This window comes from Sminthopsis crassicaudata, chromosome 1 (genome assembly GCF_048593235.1).
Source record: "Sminthopsis crassicaudata isolate SCR6 chromosome 1, ASM4859323v1, whole genome shotgun sequence".
NCBI lineage: Eukaryota > Metazoa > Chordata > Mammalia > Dasyuromorphia > Dasyuridae > Sminthopsis > Sminthopsis crassicaudata.
Window position 1 is genome coordinate 354,393,348 of NC_133617.1, and position 18,219 is coordinate 354,411,566.

Consider the following 18,219-nt stretch of genomic DNA (forward strand, 5'->3'; position numbering starts at 1 on the left):
GTAGAATTAGTCCAGATGCAAATTTGGTGTTCTGAGAGATTTAGAATCTCTTTGATTCTTCCCTCTGTATCTGACTTCTGTTCCCCACTCCCCTGTGCTGGCTTCTTACTTCTCTAGTCTCTCTTCTTCAGTAAAGATTCTCCTCTCAATTATTTTTATTTTATTTTACTTTTTTCTCAATAGCATTTTATTTTTCTAAATCCATGTAGAGATAGTTTTCAACATTCATTTTTGTAAGATTCTCCTCTTTAAATTGTCTAACATTCACACTATTCTCCATATAGGTCATGTTCATTTTGTCTTCAAAGATTCTTTTTTGGTACTGTCCCCTCTACCTACAATGCTCTCATATTTTCTCTCTATCTACAAAATGGATACAATGACATTTATCTACTCTCAGGATTGTGTGTGAGGATCAAATGAGATAATGAAAGTGGAAGAGCTTTTTAAAAGTTAAATGGGTTATTCATTTAATATTATTCTAAACAGAGTGGAGAGGAGCATACATAGATTTATAGATTCACAGAATGTTAGACCTGGACACTTTAAAGCTCATTTACTTAAACCCTTCATTTTAGAGATAAAAAATAAAAACAAACAAACAAAAATTACAACTGAGTCAAACATATAAAGTGACTTGCTTAAAGTCAGATAGTTAGCAAGTGTCAAAAGAGGGCCTCAGGACTCTAGTCCAGTTCCCTTTCCTATATGCTTTGCTTCTTCCACTAATCAATGAGCCCTTTTCATGATCTTGCATAGAAAACAGAGATATGTCCAGCCTCTGGCTAGTTATACCCATAATGAGTCTGTTTCTAATATGGAAGAATAGGCTAGGAATGAACTTCTAGCTTTCCTGGATTATCAGAAGCCAGGAGACTTCTGTCCTAAGCCCTGAACAGAACTTGGCAGTGCTTAGGGAGAACAAACAGACATTGACCACACTGCCTATCCAGAGTTCTCTCTTTATGAACCATAATCTTATGCTTAAGAATATTTTTCCTGATTAACACTGGGAAAGAATAATCATTCTTTCAGTCTTGTGCCTCAAATTTATATCCAATTAGTTTATAGTTGTTTATTTATGTGAGTCTTGCATATGTTCTGTCCTCATCAGACTGAGAGCAAGGGCAAGGTTTATGGTTTCTCTACATCTATTAGACTAATGTCTCCAAGAGCATAGAAGAAACAAAAATAACTTGTTTGCTCAGAGTTCTTCTTAAAACAATAATTGCTGTTACTGCATACAATGTTTTCTTGATTCTGTTCACTTTGCTCTTCATTATTTCATGCAAGTCTTTCTACGTTTTTTAAAAATCATTGAGCTCGTGGAAATGATGTGGTTGTTTTGTGAATTTCTGAAATGATCTGCATTTCGGTTGGATTTTGATTATGAGATGATAGGGATGTTCTAATTTATCAGCTTATGTTATTTTTTAAAAATCCTTTAGTGAAGCAGTTGAAGTTATATATCTAGTTAACTAAATGAATATGTAGTACTGTGAGAAGAGCACATTGTCTCTCATGCCATCAGGAAGCTTCCTTATTGGATAAAAATACACCTGGCATTGAAAGAATAGAGCAAATAGCTTGGTCAAGAAAGCACAGGAAGAGGGAGAGGAATCTCATCATCTGTATTTTGTAGAGAAAACATTATTCTTATCAGAGGTGATATGGGCAGCAGATCCATCCATTCATAGCTGAGAGGGAATCAAAGGTGATCAGGCTGAGTTTAGGAAAACATTAGTGTAGTTTGACTTAAGTAGGTCTGCCTACTCTGAGATTGGATAGATTTTTATATTCATTTTAAAATTATTTTATACTAGTTTATGAGTTACAGATATATATAAGTTATATTATCTTTTCCTTTATAAACTAAATCCTAGAAAACAACTTATTGCCTGGAGACAACACATTGTCTCCGTGGAGACAAGAACAGAAGGAAAAGAAGAAAGTGTATAATTGTAAAGACAGCTGGGATGATAGCAACAGGGAGAAGATAGAAGGAATGATGTCTCATTTATGGCCGAACTCTGAACTCAAGCAATTATGTTGACTTAGGCCAGGAAGGTATTGGAAGAGGCTCAATACTTTGGTTAGAAGTTCAGGGATCAGGAAAGGACTGAGGTTAAAGTAAAGGTAGTTTCCTCAGCTGATTCTAAGAGAAGTTAGTGGTACCCTGGGGAATTAAAGTCAAGTTCTATATCCTATTTAGCTCTAACCAGGACTTCTTAAACTTTTTCCACCCAAGAAATTTTTGCACGACTCTGGGTATATAAGTATATAAAATAGGTATGCAAATCAAATATTTACTGATAATAAATCATAATTTCATGACCCTCCCACTCAGTTATGTGACCATATATGGGGTCATGAACCTTAGTTTAAGAAGTTTAGCTCCACATAATGTGTGAAGAAATTGATTTTCTCCAATAATGTGTTTTTCCCCATTCCTCATTAAACTTTTCAAATATGCTGCCAGGGTATCATTGCTAAGACTCCCAAATGCCCCTCAGTAATTTGGTGAGATGAAACTTCTTATATGAAGGTTCTATCTTGTTTAAGAGGAGCAGATTATGTAGAAGCAAAAATGAGGTATTATGGAACACAATCAGGAGATTCAAGAGGAAGGTTTTGACCAGGCTTCTCCTAATTCCTAATCCAGTGCTCTTTCTAGAAAACCAGACTTTCTAGAAAATGAATATTTTAAAGTATAAGCTGGCAAATTTGATATTGATTCCTTGTTGTTGTTGTTCAGTTTTTTTCAGTCACAAACCATGATCCCATTTGGGATTTTCTTGGCAAAGATACTGGAGTGGTTTGCTATTTACTTCTCCAACTCATTTTACAAATGAGGAAATTGAGAGAAACAGGGTTAAGTGATTTGCCCAGGGTCATACAACTCGTAAGTGTCTGAGGCCAGATTTGAACTCAGTTCTGATTCTAGGTCCAGTTCTCTGTCTACTGTACCATGTAACTATTCCCCAGTTTGATTTCTAGTAAGAGTCTAAAATGGATTCTTTGAAGATGTGTTTTGTGAGCTCATAGAAAAGAAGGCAGTGATTATCTATAGCTATCACAGGTTCATTGAAAACCAAACATTGCAGAACAAACTCATTTCTTTTTATTTGTTTTTTAATAGCCTTCTAGACAATATCAGAAGAATGACTTAGATAACTTTCAAATTCCCTTTCAGATCCAGAGATTGATACCTAGGTGTATGATATGTTTTTATGAATTTCATTCATTTCAGTATTTTGACATTTCTCATATCTTCAGAGAGAATATGGAAAGTTACAAACTGAATGAAAGTAAATTTAGGTGAAATCAGAACTGGCAGAATGAAAGGTCCCAGATGGCATTGATTAATGTATCAATCTGAAAGAGGTCTCTAGTAGGGTGCCTCAAGACTCTGTCCTTGGCACTGTTTTACTCAATTTTTTTTACTAGTGACTAGAATGAAAGAAAAAAATAGATGGCATGCTTATCTAATTTGCAGTTTATGAAAAGTTTAAAGGATTAGAAAATGTTAGGTGATAGAATTGGGGTTTTCTTTAAAAAAAAAAAAAAGATCTCATTGTACTGAAGCTAAAAAGGTGGTTAATAGAGATAAGATAATATTTATAAGATATACTTGGGTATAAAAATCAGGTGAGTGTGTCCAGGCAGGGAAAAGCATAGGTAGGAAGCAATTTATGTAGGAAAAAAAATCTGATATGTAAAATGAGAAGTTTGGACAATCTCTACCTAAATCTATCACTATGATGACTTTAGCTTGAAGAAAAAAGAATAAAAACGTATTCCATACCTACTGTGTGCCAATGCACTAAGCACTTTATAAATATTCTCTCATTTGAACTTGAAATCTGTAATTCTATAATCTAGGAATGCTAGTAAATTATAAGCTCAATGTGAATATGTGATATGACAGTCAAACAAAGCTGATCATCTCTTAGGTTGATTTCATAGAAGTATAATTCTTGCAATTTGAGCAAGAAAAGATGGATCTAAGGTACTAGCATCTAGTTGGGCCACTTTGGCAGAAGTTCTGGAAGCATTTTTTTTGGAGGAGGCAATCAGGGTTAAGTGACTTGCACAGGAACACTCAGCTAGTATCAAATGTTTGAGACTAGATTTGAACTCAGGTTCTCCTAACTCAAGAGCCTGTGTTCTACCCACTATGCTATCAAACTTCCCCTGGAAACCACATTTTAAAGAAAAACTCATAATCTGAGATTCATAATCCAAAGGAAGATGACAAGTATGATTAGGAGCCATATGAAATGAGTATTAACCAAACAACTGCTTATTATAAAGTAGAAAGGATTAGAGGGCAGGAGTATGATAGGAATCTTCAAGTATTTAGAAAGCTATTATGTGAAATAAAGGTTATACTTGTTCTACTTGGATTTCTAGAGAAATAGATTTCAGCTCAAAATGAGGAAAAACATATTAATAATTCATTTTGGCCCTAAGTGGAAAAGGCTGTTTTGGGCTGTTTGGGCAAGAAGCTCCCCATTGCTGGAAGTTTTTAAACAGCTGAATGACTACCATAGAATGATGCAGACAGGACCTCTGATTGGAATAAGGAACTTTAAAAGTCTCCTTTCCAGTTTTAAGTCTAAATCTAGGTTTCTCTCATTCCTCATACCATTTTTGTGTTGGATATACTCTAAAAGATCCTTAGAAGGAGATGGCAGGTTTCACTTAAGGATCTCTAGTCAAAACCTTACTACTAAAGATGTGTTCTGTACCTGACACTTCCCTTCTCCCTTATGGATTAAGAAGGGGATGATAGTAAAGATGAGTAAATAGGGGAAGAGTGGCCACATCTGGCAGACAGGACTCAGTACACTAACTATTCTAGGCCTTTACTTTCCTGTTCATCTATGTTACTTTTTTTTTGGATGAAGTTGGTTTTTTTTTTTTTTTTTTTTTTACTTTTCAAAATTCCTTTATTTTCAACCCTATAATGTTTTGATAAAGTCCACAGAAGAAAGTTTTCATTCTTTGAATCCTGGAAATCTGAAATGACTTAGGGTTCCTCCAGGCTGAAGAGAAGGAACTCTGAATGGGTCTTTTAGTGAATACAGAAACCCTGTACTAGTAGGAGCACAAGTTCAGCTATGTGTGCTGTCTCATATCCTGTTTGGGTCATTTCTTTATGCATGTCTATCCTCATTAGATCAGTGGCTGAGAAGGAGGGTATAGAATATGGGGGCAGGGGATTAGGGAAATTCAAGTTGTGGGAATAAAGGGTCAGGAAGCTGCCTTACCTGGGTAGGGGTGGATTCCATTGGCAAACACGGCTTCAGCTGCAGGCTGTCCATTAGCTTGTGGGGGAAGGCCAGTGAATCCATTCACCCCAATGGGGGATGGGATGCTAGGCACAGCTGGTGCAGTGATGCCCGGAGGGGTACTACCACCTGAGGAATAGGGAGGAGGAGAAAAAAAGAGAAACACAGGCACAGCAAAGGTGAAGGATTCCAGACTTTGTATAATCCCTTTCCTTACTGGTCTTACACTTTTTGAAGAAAAATTCAATCTGATCTCATTGTCCCTTTAGCATGCCATGCTCAGTCCAACCTCTGAGTTTATCCCTCCTCCATTTCCCCCCTATAATTGAAATTCCCTTTCAACTTCCCAATGCCTATCCAAATCTTACCCATTCTTCATGGATCAGATTGAGTCTCATTTCTTCCAGGAGCTCTTCTTCCTGAGTAATCAAGCCCACTGAACTCCCTTTCACTTAGTTCCTACAATACTTGTTGTCTGAATCATTGAGTATGGTGTGTGGCCATATGTTGTCTGACATTTTATTCTAGTTGGTGAATGCATCTGAAATTTGTCTGCCAGAGCAAACTGAGATTCCCAAAGAAAGGAGATGTGTCTTCTCTTTGTAACACAATATGATGGAGCACACAATTGGAAAAACATTAGGTGCTTAGGAAGAATTCATCAATAGAGTGAATGTTTTCTCAATTGCTTGGTCTGGGTCCCTTCTAGAATGCTGTTCTCCCCCCCGCCCCCAACCAGTTCTACTCAATGAAACTCTCACTGCTCAGACAACCTTTGAGAAGTTAATGTAGAGACTAACTATGGGTGTCCCCATTCCCATCATGATCTGTTTATGCCACAGAAATGATCTATAGATCAGACCCAGATCAGACAGTGGTCACAGTGATGGCTGATAGTGATTGTAATAAGGATGATGATGGAGGCAGTGATGGAAATAACAGTCATGGTACTGATAATAATGACAGTGATAATGATGAGGATGGTAATGAAGATGATGGGCATGGTGATAGCTATGATGGTAATGATGATGGTGGAGATGATCGTAACATTATGACAGTAGTGATAGCAATGAGAACTGAGACAGTGTCTGTCATGAGGATCGTCAGGGCAATAACAGAGCTATAAATGATGATAATGAGGATAGAGATGATGGAATCATTGTCTAAATAAAAATCAGAGGTGATAATAGTATTAATATTTACCTCATTCCAATCAAAGTCTACTCTGTAAAATATTCTTCCTGTCTCTGCATTGACCCAGATAGAAGTCAGTCCCTTGAAGCTGATCTCAGCAACACTTTCCCCTCTTTTGAGCTGTCTTAACCCAATGTTTAGTCAACTCTGCTGAGTAGAAAGACCCTCATGCCTTTTCTGACACCTCTCCTCTCTCCCCTTCCATGGGACCTTCAAGATGGAGCAACTTACCTGAGGTTGGGGTCATGGGGGCGGCCGCGAGGCCATTCATGTTGAGTGCTGCCATCTGCTGCATCTGGGCTGCGGCGAAGGCTGCCATGGGGTTCAGATAGCCTCCCTGTGCTACGGATGCCATGATGGCCGCCTGCTGCTGCATCAGCTGGGGCAAAGGGAACGGGGAAAAAATATCACGCGCTCCCAGGTGGGGCTGCCCCCACCATGTTGGGAGATTATGACTCCCTTTAATATAGTTCCTTATTCCTGGGTATTATATATAGTTCTTCTCTCGTGGCCCTAGTAGTACTTCATGGGGAAGAATAGTTTTTGCCCTTTCTACAAATGTCTGGGTTGATGTTAGAAATTGAGATCCTATGGATCACAGCTTGAGAAATAATATGCCATACTATGAAAAGTGATAATGAAATTAGAGGAAATCATTCCCCTCTAACTATACTGATTTCAAGTTGGGGAGGGGGATATGGAACAGTATAGCGTTATCTCTTAAATTACAGATTTTTTTGTTTTAAAAATTATAGTCCTAGGAAATGGAGATAGTCTAAAAAAATTGCAAGCATACATTCTTGCCCTTGGGATGAGATTATGTACACAGGGATGAGGCAGGGGGAAGGGGCACATCCCAGGTTGGCAGAGCAGTGGACAACTATTTGGACAAATGATGGATGTTAGGAATATCTTTGGGATACTTTGGAGAAAGTAAAGGCAGGCTGGAGGACAACAATAAACATGTTGGACTATCAACAACAATAAGTAGGAACTATATAAAAAGGAGAATGGCTGACAATATATTTCAATCCAGACAGAAAAAGGAACAGGCTCGAGAAGGCTCATTAATAAGCTAGAGAGAAGAGAGACAGCAGCAAGAAACTTACACTCCCAGTGGCTGTGGTGTCTAAGGTCAGTCTCAAAGAATCACATAATGTTAGAAGTTGGAAGGAACTTTAGAAATTTAGTTCATCTCCATTTTACAGATGCTCAGAAAAGGAACTTGTCCAAGGTTTTACAGTATCTAGTGACCAAGACCTAGGTGGTGTTTCACTCAAGTTCTAGAAGGTGGAAGTTAGGTGCTTAGTTTCTGACTCTTAATAGGTGTTTAGTAAATGTTTATTGACTATCAAATTGATTAATTCCCCAAATAATGACTTCAGATGTAAGGACCAAAGGGGAGGATATGGTGACAACAGATTGTCCCAGCAGGCATTGTGTAAACTTTATGAGATCCTCCTGATTCCATGACTGAGTACATGCATTTCACTTGTGAGATGCTCCAACTATGGGCACTTAGTGTGCTCACAGTCCCTCACAATGGAGTCAGGTTCACTTAGGATATTCAACTATCTTAGCTAAAGAAGAAGAGAGTAAAGAAAGAACCATGAGGAAACAAAAGAAAGCTGGCAGGTCTAGGTTCAATTTGTTTTTTTTTTTTAATTTCAAGAAGTGCCCTACTTCTGATCCCTAGGTAACAGTTGCATGGTCCATTAGAAAAAAAATTGGGATTCATAGCCTGTCTGCCACTTCTTGACTGTAATACTGTGATCTTTTTGAGTTTTGTTTCCTTATCTATAAAATGAGGGGGTGGACTAGGTGATCTTAATGGCTCTTTTGGGCTCTATATCCTCAGTAAAGTGAAGGCTGAGGTCATCTAGTAATCAGATGGAGTATGTCATAGTTATTCCTCCCCTCCTGGATAATTTCATCTCTGTTCTTCAGTATCCCTGCCCATGATTTGTTGGGTTGTAATTAAGATTTGATATAATAATAGCATCTCACCTTTCTGTGGTATTATAAAGTTTATAAAGCCCTTCCCAGCAACTTTGTGAGTTGGTATTACTATACCCATTTCATAGAGGAGGAAACTAAGACTTAAGAACATTTAATTAGCAGGGTGGTACAATTATTTAATGTCAGAAGCAGTACTGGAAGCTAGATCTCTCTGTCTTCTAAGTCTTGTGCACTTTGCAGGATACCAGAAAGCCTCTGAGGATACATGATAGTGTTAGGAAAAATTCTTTGTCTACAGGGTTATAGAGTCTAGAAACCCTGGTCAAAACTGACCATAAGGACAATGAAATAATTAACTCTGCCTTTACTTTTTCTCTTATTCTTATTAAAAACAAGAACAATAAGAAACTATCTTTCCCAATTTAATTGACTTTCTCCTTTCCAATCCTTTTAGTAGACCCATCTCTATTATGGATTAGCAGAGGAGGCCACCTGAAAATTAGAAATGTCTCTTTCATTAGCCTGTCATGGGGCCTGATATTCCACTGTTATATCTATATTCCTTTGGGTTAAGACACTGTCACTCCTTAAAATACAAATTTTCCTAGTCTGAGAGCATGGGAAAAGGGAAGGACTGGAATGGAGGGATGAGGGGATTTTATCAATCATCACTACTTGGGTTTAGTTGAATGAGTTTAGATGAAACTTGAATTCATGTATTATGGTATTAGGGAGAGAATAGGAGAGGCACTGGGCAGGGGAGCATTAATAAGAGGGAGAGAAGAGAGTTTAAAAAAAGGGTGGTTGGAAGTAGCTGATGACTTTTTTTGTCCCAAATTCTAGTCTTACTTCACCGTTTTCTTTTTTCTTTTCTTTCTTTCTTTCCTTCTTTTTTTTTCTTTTCTTTCCTTTTCTTTTTTTCTTTCTTTTTTTTTTTGGTGAGGCAATTGGGGGTTAAGTGACTTGCCCTGGGGTCACATAGCTAGTAGTGTTGTGTCTGAAGCAGGATTTAAATTTAGGATTTCCTCACTTCAAACCGGTGTTCTATCCACTGTGCCACCTAGCTGCTCCCATATTTTATCATTTTCTACCCATCAGACCAGGCAAGTCACTTAATTTCCCCTGGGACTTCAGTTTCTCAGCTGTAAAATGAGAGAGTTTTCCAAATTTAAATAAATCTGTGATCCTATGAATCTTTATGAACTTCAGTATTCCCATCTGCAAAATAGGAAGAATAATCTCACAAGGTTGTTGTAAGTAGCAAATGAAATAATGCCCATGAAGTACCGTACAAAATGTAAGCTATTACTATTATCTCCTATTCTGCCCACAAGTTTTCCTTGATACCTCATCTATATAAGTCTACTAGCCTCAGGTTCTCCAGCTTTTTTTCTCATTAGGTTCCCCAAAATTCTTCCAGTTGAGTTAATTAATTAATATGCCATTCTGGGTGAAGGAGTAATTCTCACTTCTGCCCCTTCTGAATTATTTTCTCAATTCCTCCATCCCTTTTCCCCCAATCCATATTTTTCCCCTTAAGAATGGCTGCCTCAGAAAAATGTAAACTCCTTGTAGGCAGGCCAGGGATTGTCTTGTGTTTTTTTTTTTTCTTTTTATTCGTAGCAACTACTATAATGCTTTATTTGCACATGATAGATATAATAAATGTTGCGTTGAATCAATGTTAAACCTTCCTTCTTATTAAAAAAAACTTGCCCTATTTAACCCCACAATACTTGCATCACCTCTTTAGACAGTCTCTCAAAGCTTTAATTAATTATTCTGCTATTTACACCGTTTTACCTATTTGATTCCTGTAGGTAGGAGTGGCTTCTTGTTTGTCCAACCAAACGGTAACTCTCCAAAGATAGTATTTTTTCTCTTACTCTCTCCCCTCATCACCCCCCCAAAAAAAAAAAAAAAAAAGGACTGGGGCCTCATTGTGTCAGGAACTCTCTATTCCAGTTTCCATCATAAACTCTTTCAATCCCAGTAAAAGAGCAGGAACTCCCTGAAGTTAGGGCCAATTTTCTCCTCTTGCCTCTGATTCTTCTTCAAATAAAGAACTAGATCTGAAGGCTCAGGAGAGATCTTAGCAACTCCCCAGAGCCTTCCTCTGCTATTTCCACATTGTTTTCCCTTGTCTGCCACCTTGGTTGTAGTCTCTTTTGCCCCAGAACCATTTCTACACTTACTGCCTGTGCATAGGCTCCGTATGCCCCGAACTGGATGGCCATGGGGTTGAACATGCCCATCTGGCCTGCCATTTGCTGCATCCGCCTCATTGTGCGTTCCTTGTCAGTGTCTGCAAACTTGACCACCAAGCTGGAGGAAGCTCCCTGAAGTGGGTAGAGGAGGAAAAATGTGAGACAGATACTGGCAAGGGGCTCCCTCCCTCATTTCCTCCTTTTTTTCTTCCCTCCCTTCTGCCTTCATCCCCAGGCATGAGCGTCTCCTTCTTTAACATGGATTAGGTCCCTGGTTCTAAACATCTCCTTTCCCTTTTTTTCTGAAGACTTTATTGAGATGGGTAGTCTTGGGGAAAATTCTTGTTCTTTTTGAGGTTCTGGGAATCTTAAAGAATCTCTTATGTCAAACTACAATTACCTTCCTATTATCTGAGCAGAGGGAACAGGGGTTTAGATTGAACAAGAAGGAATCAACCATGTCATCAAAATTCCCCCAACACCTCTCCCCAATCTAATTGTAAAGCCATTCCAATTGTACATTTGGTTGTCTTGATTCTTAGACCACTACAGGAAGAAGAGACCTTACAGGTCACCTAATCCTGCCATCCCATTTTACAAATAAGTAGACAGAGTTTCAGAGAGGTTAAATTGACTTAAGTGTCTGAAGTTTGATTCAAGCTTAGGTCTCTTAATTTTAAATTCAGTGTTCTTTCTACCATGCTACCAAGATTGACTCAATTTATTACCAATTTGATATTAAAATGATAAAAGACACCTTTGTGCCTTCTGTGTGCACAATGGCAGTAGTGGTAGGATAAGAGGAAGTGTGGAGAAGAGGAGATTCTAGGGCTATAATCTGCAACCCAGTATACAAAATCTATTGGTCATGGACAATCTGGAGTAACTTTGCTCTTAAAAATAGGGTGATCTGGCTAGAATTAATGTCAATGGTGCCAGGATCTCTCTGGACTTAGAAAAAGGAGAAAGAAGATGAGAATACAGGATGCTCAAGGTGTAGATTCAGAGTTCATCTAAGCTTTTAGTCCTCTGACTGACCACTCTTTTTCTTTTCCCTCTCCCTGTTTCCAAGTTACTCTAGAACTATTTAGCCCCAGGGCAAGAGAGAGAATGGGTAAGGCTTACTCAAAGATGCTGGACTGATAAGTCCCATCCCAGGAATCAGGAGACCAGAATTATAGTTCTGAATAGCAAAGCAACTTGTGTTCAGTAAACTGAATTTCCCTCTCCTTCCCTTTCCTTCTCCTTCCCTCTACTTCCCTTGGAAGAAGGAAAGAGAATCCTACTCTTGGGACTTGTTTGTGTTTGTATTTTAGAGGGATGTAGTGTGTGTGTGTGTGTGTGTGTGTGTGTGTGTGTGTGTGTGTGTGTGTGTGTGTTTGCGCTGGCACATGCATGTGCAAGCACATACCCATTTCACGACTGCTTCTTTTGCATGGGCACCCATTTGTTTGTTAAGGTGCATATGCATCTATGTCTTCATAAATATATGTGCACATATATGTATATGTCTGATGTTCCTGAATCAGCCTTCTTTAGGTAAAGAAAATTGGAAATGAGCTTGACTACTATAATTTAAATGGGCAGATTGGATCACAAAAATCATTTCCCTTCCTATTCTGGGACTCCCTTAAATATCATGGTGATACTCCCTTCAAGATCTCCAATTCTTGAAGCACTATTCTTCTTCTTTACTGGCAATATGTGCCTGTGTGGTTGCATGTGCATATATCTAGGTGTGTGTAGCAAGTTCATTATGCATGTATCATATGAATTGTGTTGAGTTGGGGCCTCCTTTTCTTACTAGCCTGACTATCTTCATCCTTTGCCCAGCATACAGAAGAAAATGGATGGGATTGGATGGTGTGAGTGTCCTTCTTTTTCCCAATCCCCAACTCTGGGACTTTGGTGGCAAAAACTAATTTCCTGACCTGTCAGTGGCCTTGAAATAAAGTCTTTCTTAAGTCTACCCCCATGTGACCTGAGCGGGAAATCTGAGCTTCAACTCTTGAAAAAATGGCAGAGGCTTCTAGTTAGTGTGAAAAAACAAACAAACAAACAAACAAACAAACTAGGACTTGCAGTTAGGAGAATGGGTTCAAATCTTAGCTTTGGCACTTACTAGTTAAATGATTATTTTGAAGAAAGTGATTCATATTCAAAGCATGATTAGAATGTAAATTGTTATCAACTGAACTCTTTTTCTTCCTGTTCTTATCCACAATAAAAAAAGGAATCTCTTAAAAATTAAAGAGAAAGGTTTCTTCACAACCAGCTTGGGGGTAGGGTTTTCTTCTTCTGTCCACACCTAAGATGTCTTCAGAATGATAAATCTGTTATATGGAAATTTCCTCCACCAATGCATTTCATCAACTTGTCTGTAACTAATAATCTTGAAAAGTTGCCGGGGATCCTTGAGATGCTCAATGGTTTGTTTAGAGTCACACAGCTAGTATGTGTCAGAAGCAGGACCTTCATTCAGGTCTATCTGATTCCAAAATTGGGTCTTTACTACCTCATCACCTCTACTTTGGGTGGAACTGCCTAAAGTGTTCCCGGTCTCATCATTATGTAAAGTAACTTTTTCCTGTGCCTTTTTTTCCTCCTTTGGGAAATGAAAAGGGCAATGACCGCTGAGATCCTTTCCAGTTTTAATATAAGATGGCACCATTATATTCCTCAGGACTGGCACAAGGTCCAGAATATTTTTGCCAATGCCAATTCTTATTAAATATCTATTTCTGACCCTGCCACGGGCACTGGATCTTAGAATCACTGGGCAGAAATAGCAGCAGAGGTATCAAAGTTCCTCAGGTCAGTTCTGCTTTTCATATATTACAAAATCCAAGGCAAGGGGCTGAGAACATTTTGTACTGGTAAAACTTTTGCCTATGATGAAAATATAACTTTTAAGCAGCATTTGATGAGACTGCTGTATTGTAGGGCATTAGTAAAGAGTAAGGAATGTTAAGTGTTACAGTTGATCCATCAAAAGATGGCCTGGGTGGTTGCTGGACCTGGTGGTTTGAGTTAGAGTGTGGGCATTCCAGTCCCTAGTCCCATGATTGTCCATCTTTCAGCTCTGCTACTGAGGGCAGATCCAGCAGCATCTCTTATATGGGACACTGGACAATGGAAGTTCCAGTGTTAGATTAGGGATTTTGAAATGGGAAGCCACAGTGCACTAGAGTACTAGATTTGAAGATAGGAAGACGAGTTCCAATCCTTTCTTAATTGGTAAAATGGGGAAAATAATAGCACTTACCTTCTAGGGTTCCTATGAGGATCAAATGAGATTATGTATGCAAAATGCTTTGCAAACTTTAAAGTCAGAGATAAATGTTAGCTATTGAAGATAGGTTAGTGTTGGTTAACAAGGGACCGTGACTGAAAAGGGTCATGATCAAGATATATTCAAAGAGATTACTCATTTATAGTCATTGGTGCTGATGCTAAACTGAATCCCCGTAGGAAGAGAAGGAAGGAAGTGGGGCTTAACCAGATCACAGGTCCATTCTAGCCCTAACAATTGGCTAGATATGTAATTATGAACAAACTATTTAATGTCTCAGAGTCTCAATTTACTGACCTATAACCTGGGCATAAGAATCTTGTACTTCTTACCTTGAAAGGACACTGAGTAAACTTCTTCATAAACCTTAAAATGTTCCATAATGTGAGTTTCATGATGTGGGACTGGGTTCAGACAGTAAATAGGGGAAAGGGCTCTTTTAAGCCCAATACAATTATGAGAGAGTTATATATATTACGAGATCTCTGAACTAAGGGAGCCATCAGTGTCTGTGTGGTTTTATCAGGTACTTTGTGAAGCTCTTTACAACAGCCAGACTAAGCAAACTCATCGTGACAGACCTAAAGGAAGAACCCCTGATAATTCTGGGGTCTTGGAAACTGGTGGAGAAGGGAAATATCAAGGTAAGGAAACCTAGAAAAATATGTCAAAAGTTGTTGTTTTGTCTTATTTTGTTGTTTGCTGACTCTTTTCTCATGAATCTCACTTTTTCAATGATAAATCCCTTAGTCAAGTCATTTTTCAGGGCTAGGAATTAAAGACCTGCATGGGAAGAAGAATGATAGAAATTGGGAGGATAGTTTCCTAATCTGTGAGATAACAGTGTTGGCCTAAAAATGCCTTCTAAAGTCCCTTCTTGATGTTAAATCTATGAGTCTGTGCTTCTCTAAGTCAAGCCCAAGAGAAAGTGAAATAACACCTTTAGAAGTTGGGCTCAGCCCAAACATCTTAATTTAAAAAGTCATAGATCACAGAACCATAGCATTAGGGCTGGAAGGGACCTTAAGGACCCAATTCCTTCCTTCCCTTTCCCAGTTGAGGAAACTAAGTTCCAGAGAGGTTGAGAAACTTAATTTGCACAGGGTCACACAGCTAGTAAGTGTCTGAGGTAGGACTTAAACTCAGTTTTCCCTGACTGATTGCAGCAGACCGTCCCCTATACCATACTGCCTTCAATTTGGAGTTCTTCACCTAGGATCCATGAACATTTTAAAGAATAGTTTATAATTATATTCCAATATAATTGGTTTCATTTGTAATTCTTTATGTTTTATTTTATACATTTAAGAACATTATTCTGAGAAAGGGTCCATAGGCTTCACCAGACTGCCCAAGGGATTCATAACATGAAACAGGTTAAGATTCCTTATTCCAGATTTTTTTTAGCTCAACTTTGTGTACCAGCACTTAGCAAAGAACTCCCCACATGGTGGATAGTTAATGTTTATTCAATGGGCAGAATATTACAAAATATGGTGGGTTTTTGTTGTTGTATGGACTCTCATTTTGGTCAGCCTTCTCATTTTCCTGATCTGTTGCTTCGGGCTTGATTCTTACTCCTTTATTGCTCCCCTCCTTGACTTCTCCTTTATTCCTCTTGCCCCCTCTACCTAGCTATTCTGCTATGTGTGGATATACTCTTTTATGGTCACACAGCTAGTAATTATTAAGTGCCTAAGACTGGATTTAAACTCAGGTCCTCCTGACTCCAGGGCAAGTGCTCTATCCACTTTACCATCAAACTGCCTCTGAAGATATTCTTTGGGACTTTATTTTGGCTGATTTATGATTAACTTTTATTACCAACAAGTCCAGGTTCTACGAGAAAAGGACTGTTTAGTTCCTTGTCTTTGTTATATTTTCAGGGCCCAGGACAAATTATTGTTTGTCCTTCATTCTTGAAAAGGACTATGACATCAGGGAGGTGATACCATGATGTGCAAGTGAGTTGGATTTAAGTGAAGCAGCTCATCTGCTTCACTTTCTCCTCCAGAGCCATCTAGGGCCAGTGGCAAGATCAAGACAACTGGTACATAGGAGGCATTTAATAAATGCTGACTGATTGATTGATTCAACTGCATAGATATAAGTAACTATGATATAGTAGACAGGATATCAGATTAATAATCTAGATACCTGAATTCTACTTACCTTTATGTTTCTCTTACAAATCCCCCACCACAGGTAAGCTTTGGTTTATTTCTAAGTGTTAAATTTTTATACACACATACATTTATGTTATTAACTTTGAACTCAGAAATAAACACGAGCTGTTTTATTTGTTATATTTATCTGCCTGCCTATCTATTTTTCTGTTGTTGACATTTACCTATCCAAGAGACACTGTGACATACTAGATATCTATCTGTTCTCTTAATTAGGGATATCTGGGTTCAGTCTCTTGCCCTTTAGCTCTACTATATGTAACCCTGGATAAGGCACTTACCCCCTAGATGCCTAGTACTTAGAGACATTTAGTTGAAGAGAAGGTATTCATCCACATTGAGAGAGGAAGTTCCTTATATTCATGAAATAAAAGGTCTTGTTATACCCCATAATGCATTTCCATAAAAATGAATACGTATAGGAATCAGGATGGGATGGGATTATCACTTCATGTCTGTGTCTATGTCTATGTTTATATCTATTATGTCTGTATTTATGTATATGTATATCTATATATTAGCAGAAGAGAATTCATAAAGTACTCACCATATCTGGTTATTGATAATTGGCACCATAATTTAGTGAGAAGAAAGATGAATTAGGAATCAGAGCAGAGTATAAATCCTGACTCTTGTACTTATTAACCTGTGTGACTTTTTAAAAAATTATTGAAGCTCAGTTTCTCATTGATAGAGGTAATAAAGTGTTTGACTTGAATTGGGAGTTCCAGCTTCCAAATCCTCTAAGGTCCCTCCAGATCTAAAACTTTTTTCCCTCATCAAAACTAGGACAAAAAATAGAACTTATAGAGGGTCAGATTTAGGCTTGACAGACCATCCTAACCTTCCTTACCTTCTTTGAAAACCTTCTTAACAATTAGAGCTGCCAAAAGCAGGATTGCTTCCCCTTTCACTAGAGGTCTCCAGGAAAGGCTGGATGACCCCCCTCATCGGTGGTGGTGTGTGGTGCATGTTTGGGTTAAATATACATTAGAGTTGATGGCTTTTAAGCTCTCTTTCAATGCTGACTCAATGTGATTTCTATAGAACTTTTATAGAATTTTCCAGAATATTCCCAACCAGTATATCACTGAATCCTCACTACAACACTGTGAACTAGGGAGGATTGGTTTCATTAGCCCCATTTTATAAATATGAAAACTGAATTTCATAGGGACTTGCCCAAGATAAGAAGAGACAGACCTGGACAGATTGAATAAGATATTCCATTAGTGCCTGACTCCCTGAGAAGTGATTCTCAGAACAAATGGGTCTTCCTCATAAAAGTACATTCTAAACAAGATCCTGCATCAATGTTACTTTTTATTTGGCTGTTTGTTTTTTACCCAGGCACTAGCCTCTTTCCCCTGCCTAGGTGGAGGAGATCAGGGCAGAAAAATGGCTTCTTCCCTGAGGGAGTTTGAGCTGATGGGATTGATGGATATTAGGAGGGACAGGTGCAAGTCTTTCTTGAGAGAGAGGTCAAGTTGGTAACTCTTTGACATACACCTCTCCATGCATGTGTACACAATTTAACAGAACTATACAATCACATAATCACACACAAAAATTACACAATGTACAACATACCAAGAACTCATTTTCTTACACCTAAATTCACTTTCGGTTTTTCTGTTCTTTAAAAAAAAAAGTTTTTTCTTTTCTTTTTAAATCCAGAAGGATAACATTTGAGGAATTTGAACTGTTCCATTGATTCCCATTCAGAAATCCTTTAAATTTTAAAGTACTGAGTTTCAATCTATTTCAATAAGCAACTATGTATCATGTGGGATACAAAACTCCCAAATTGAACCTTTCATAGTGTTGAGAAGATAGATCTGCTTGCCCTTTCTCTAAATCTTAACTTTTTATCTCCCCATCTCAAAGAAAGAACTCCTGTCCTAAACTTTGGCGGTTATACCTGACATTGAGTACCTATCCTGACCCTTAACCCATATTCCCAACTTTTAGTTTTTATTCCCTTTATTCAGAGTCTTGGTCACTGACCCCTATCCCAATCCTTAGCTTCTATTCTTAACCTTCCCTGCATCCTTCCTACTGGACCCACATCTGCATCCTTTGCCTTC

General features: G+C 38.2%; 1 protein-coding gene across 1 annotated transcript in view; it reads right to left on the bottom strand.

Annotated features, from left to right (window-relative positions):
* Positions 1-18,219, bottom strand: part of CELF4 (CUGBP Elav-like family member 4) — a 553,093-nt gene that overhangs the window by 38,158 nt on the left and 496,716 nt on the right. The window contains 3 exon segments of the mRNA XM_074279239.1: positions 5,274-5,423; positions 6,720-6,867; positions 10,643-10,786. Coding sequence (XP_074135340.1) covers positions 5,274-5,423; positions 6,720-6,867; positions 10,643-10,786 — 442 coding nt within the window.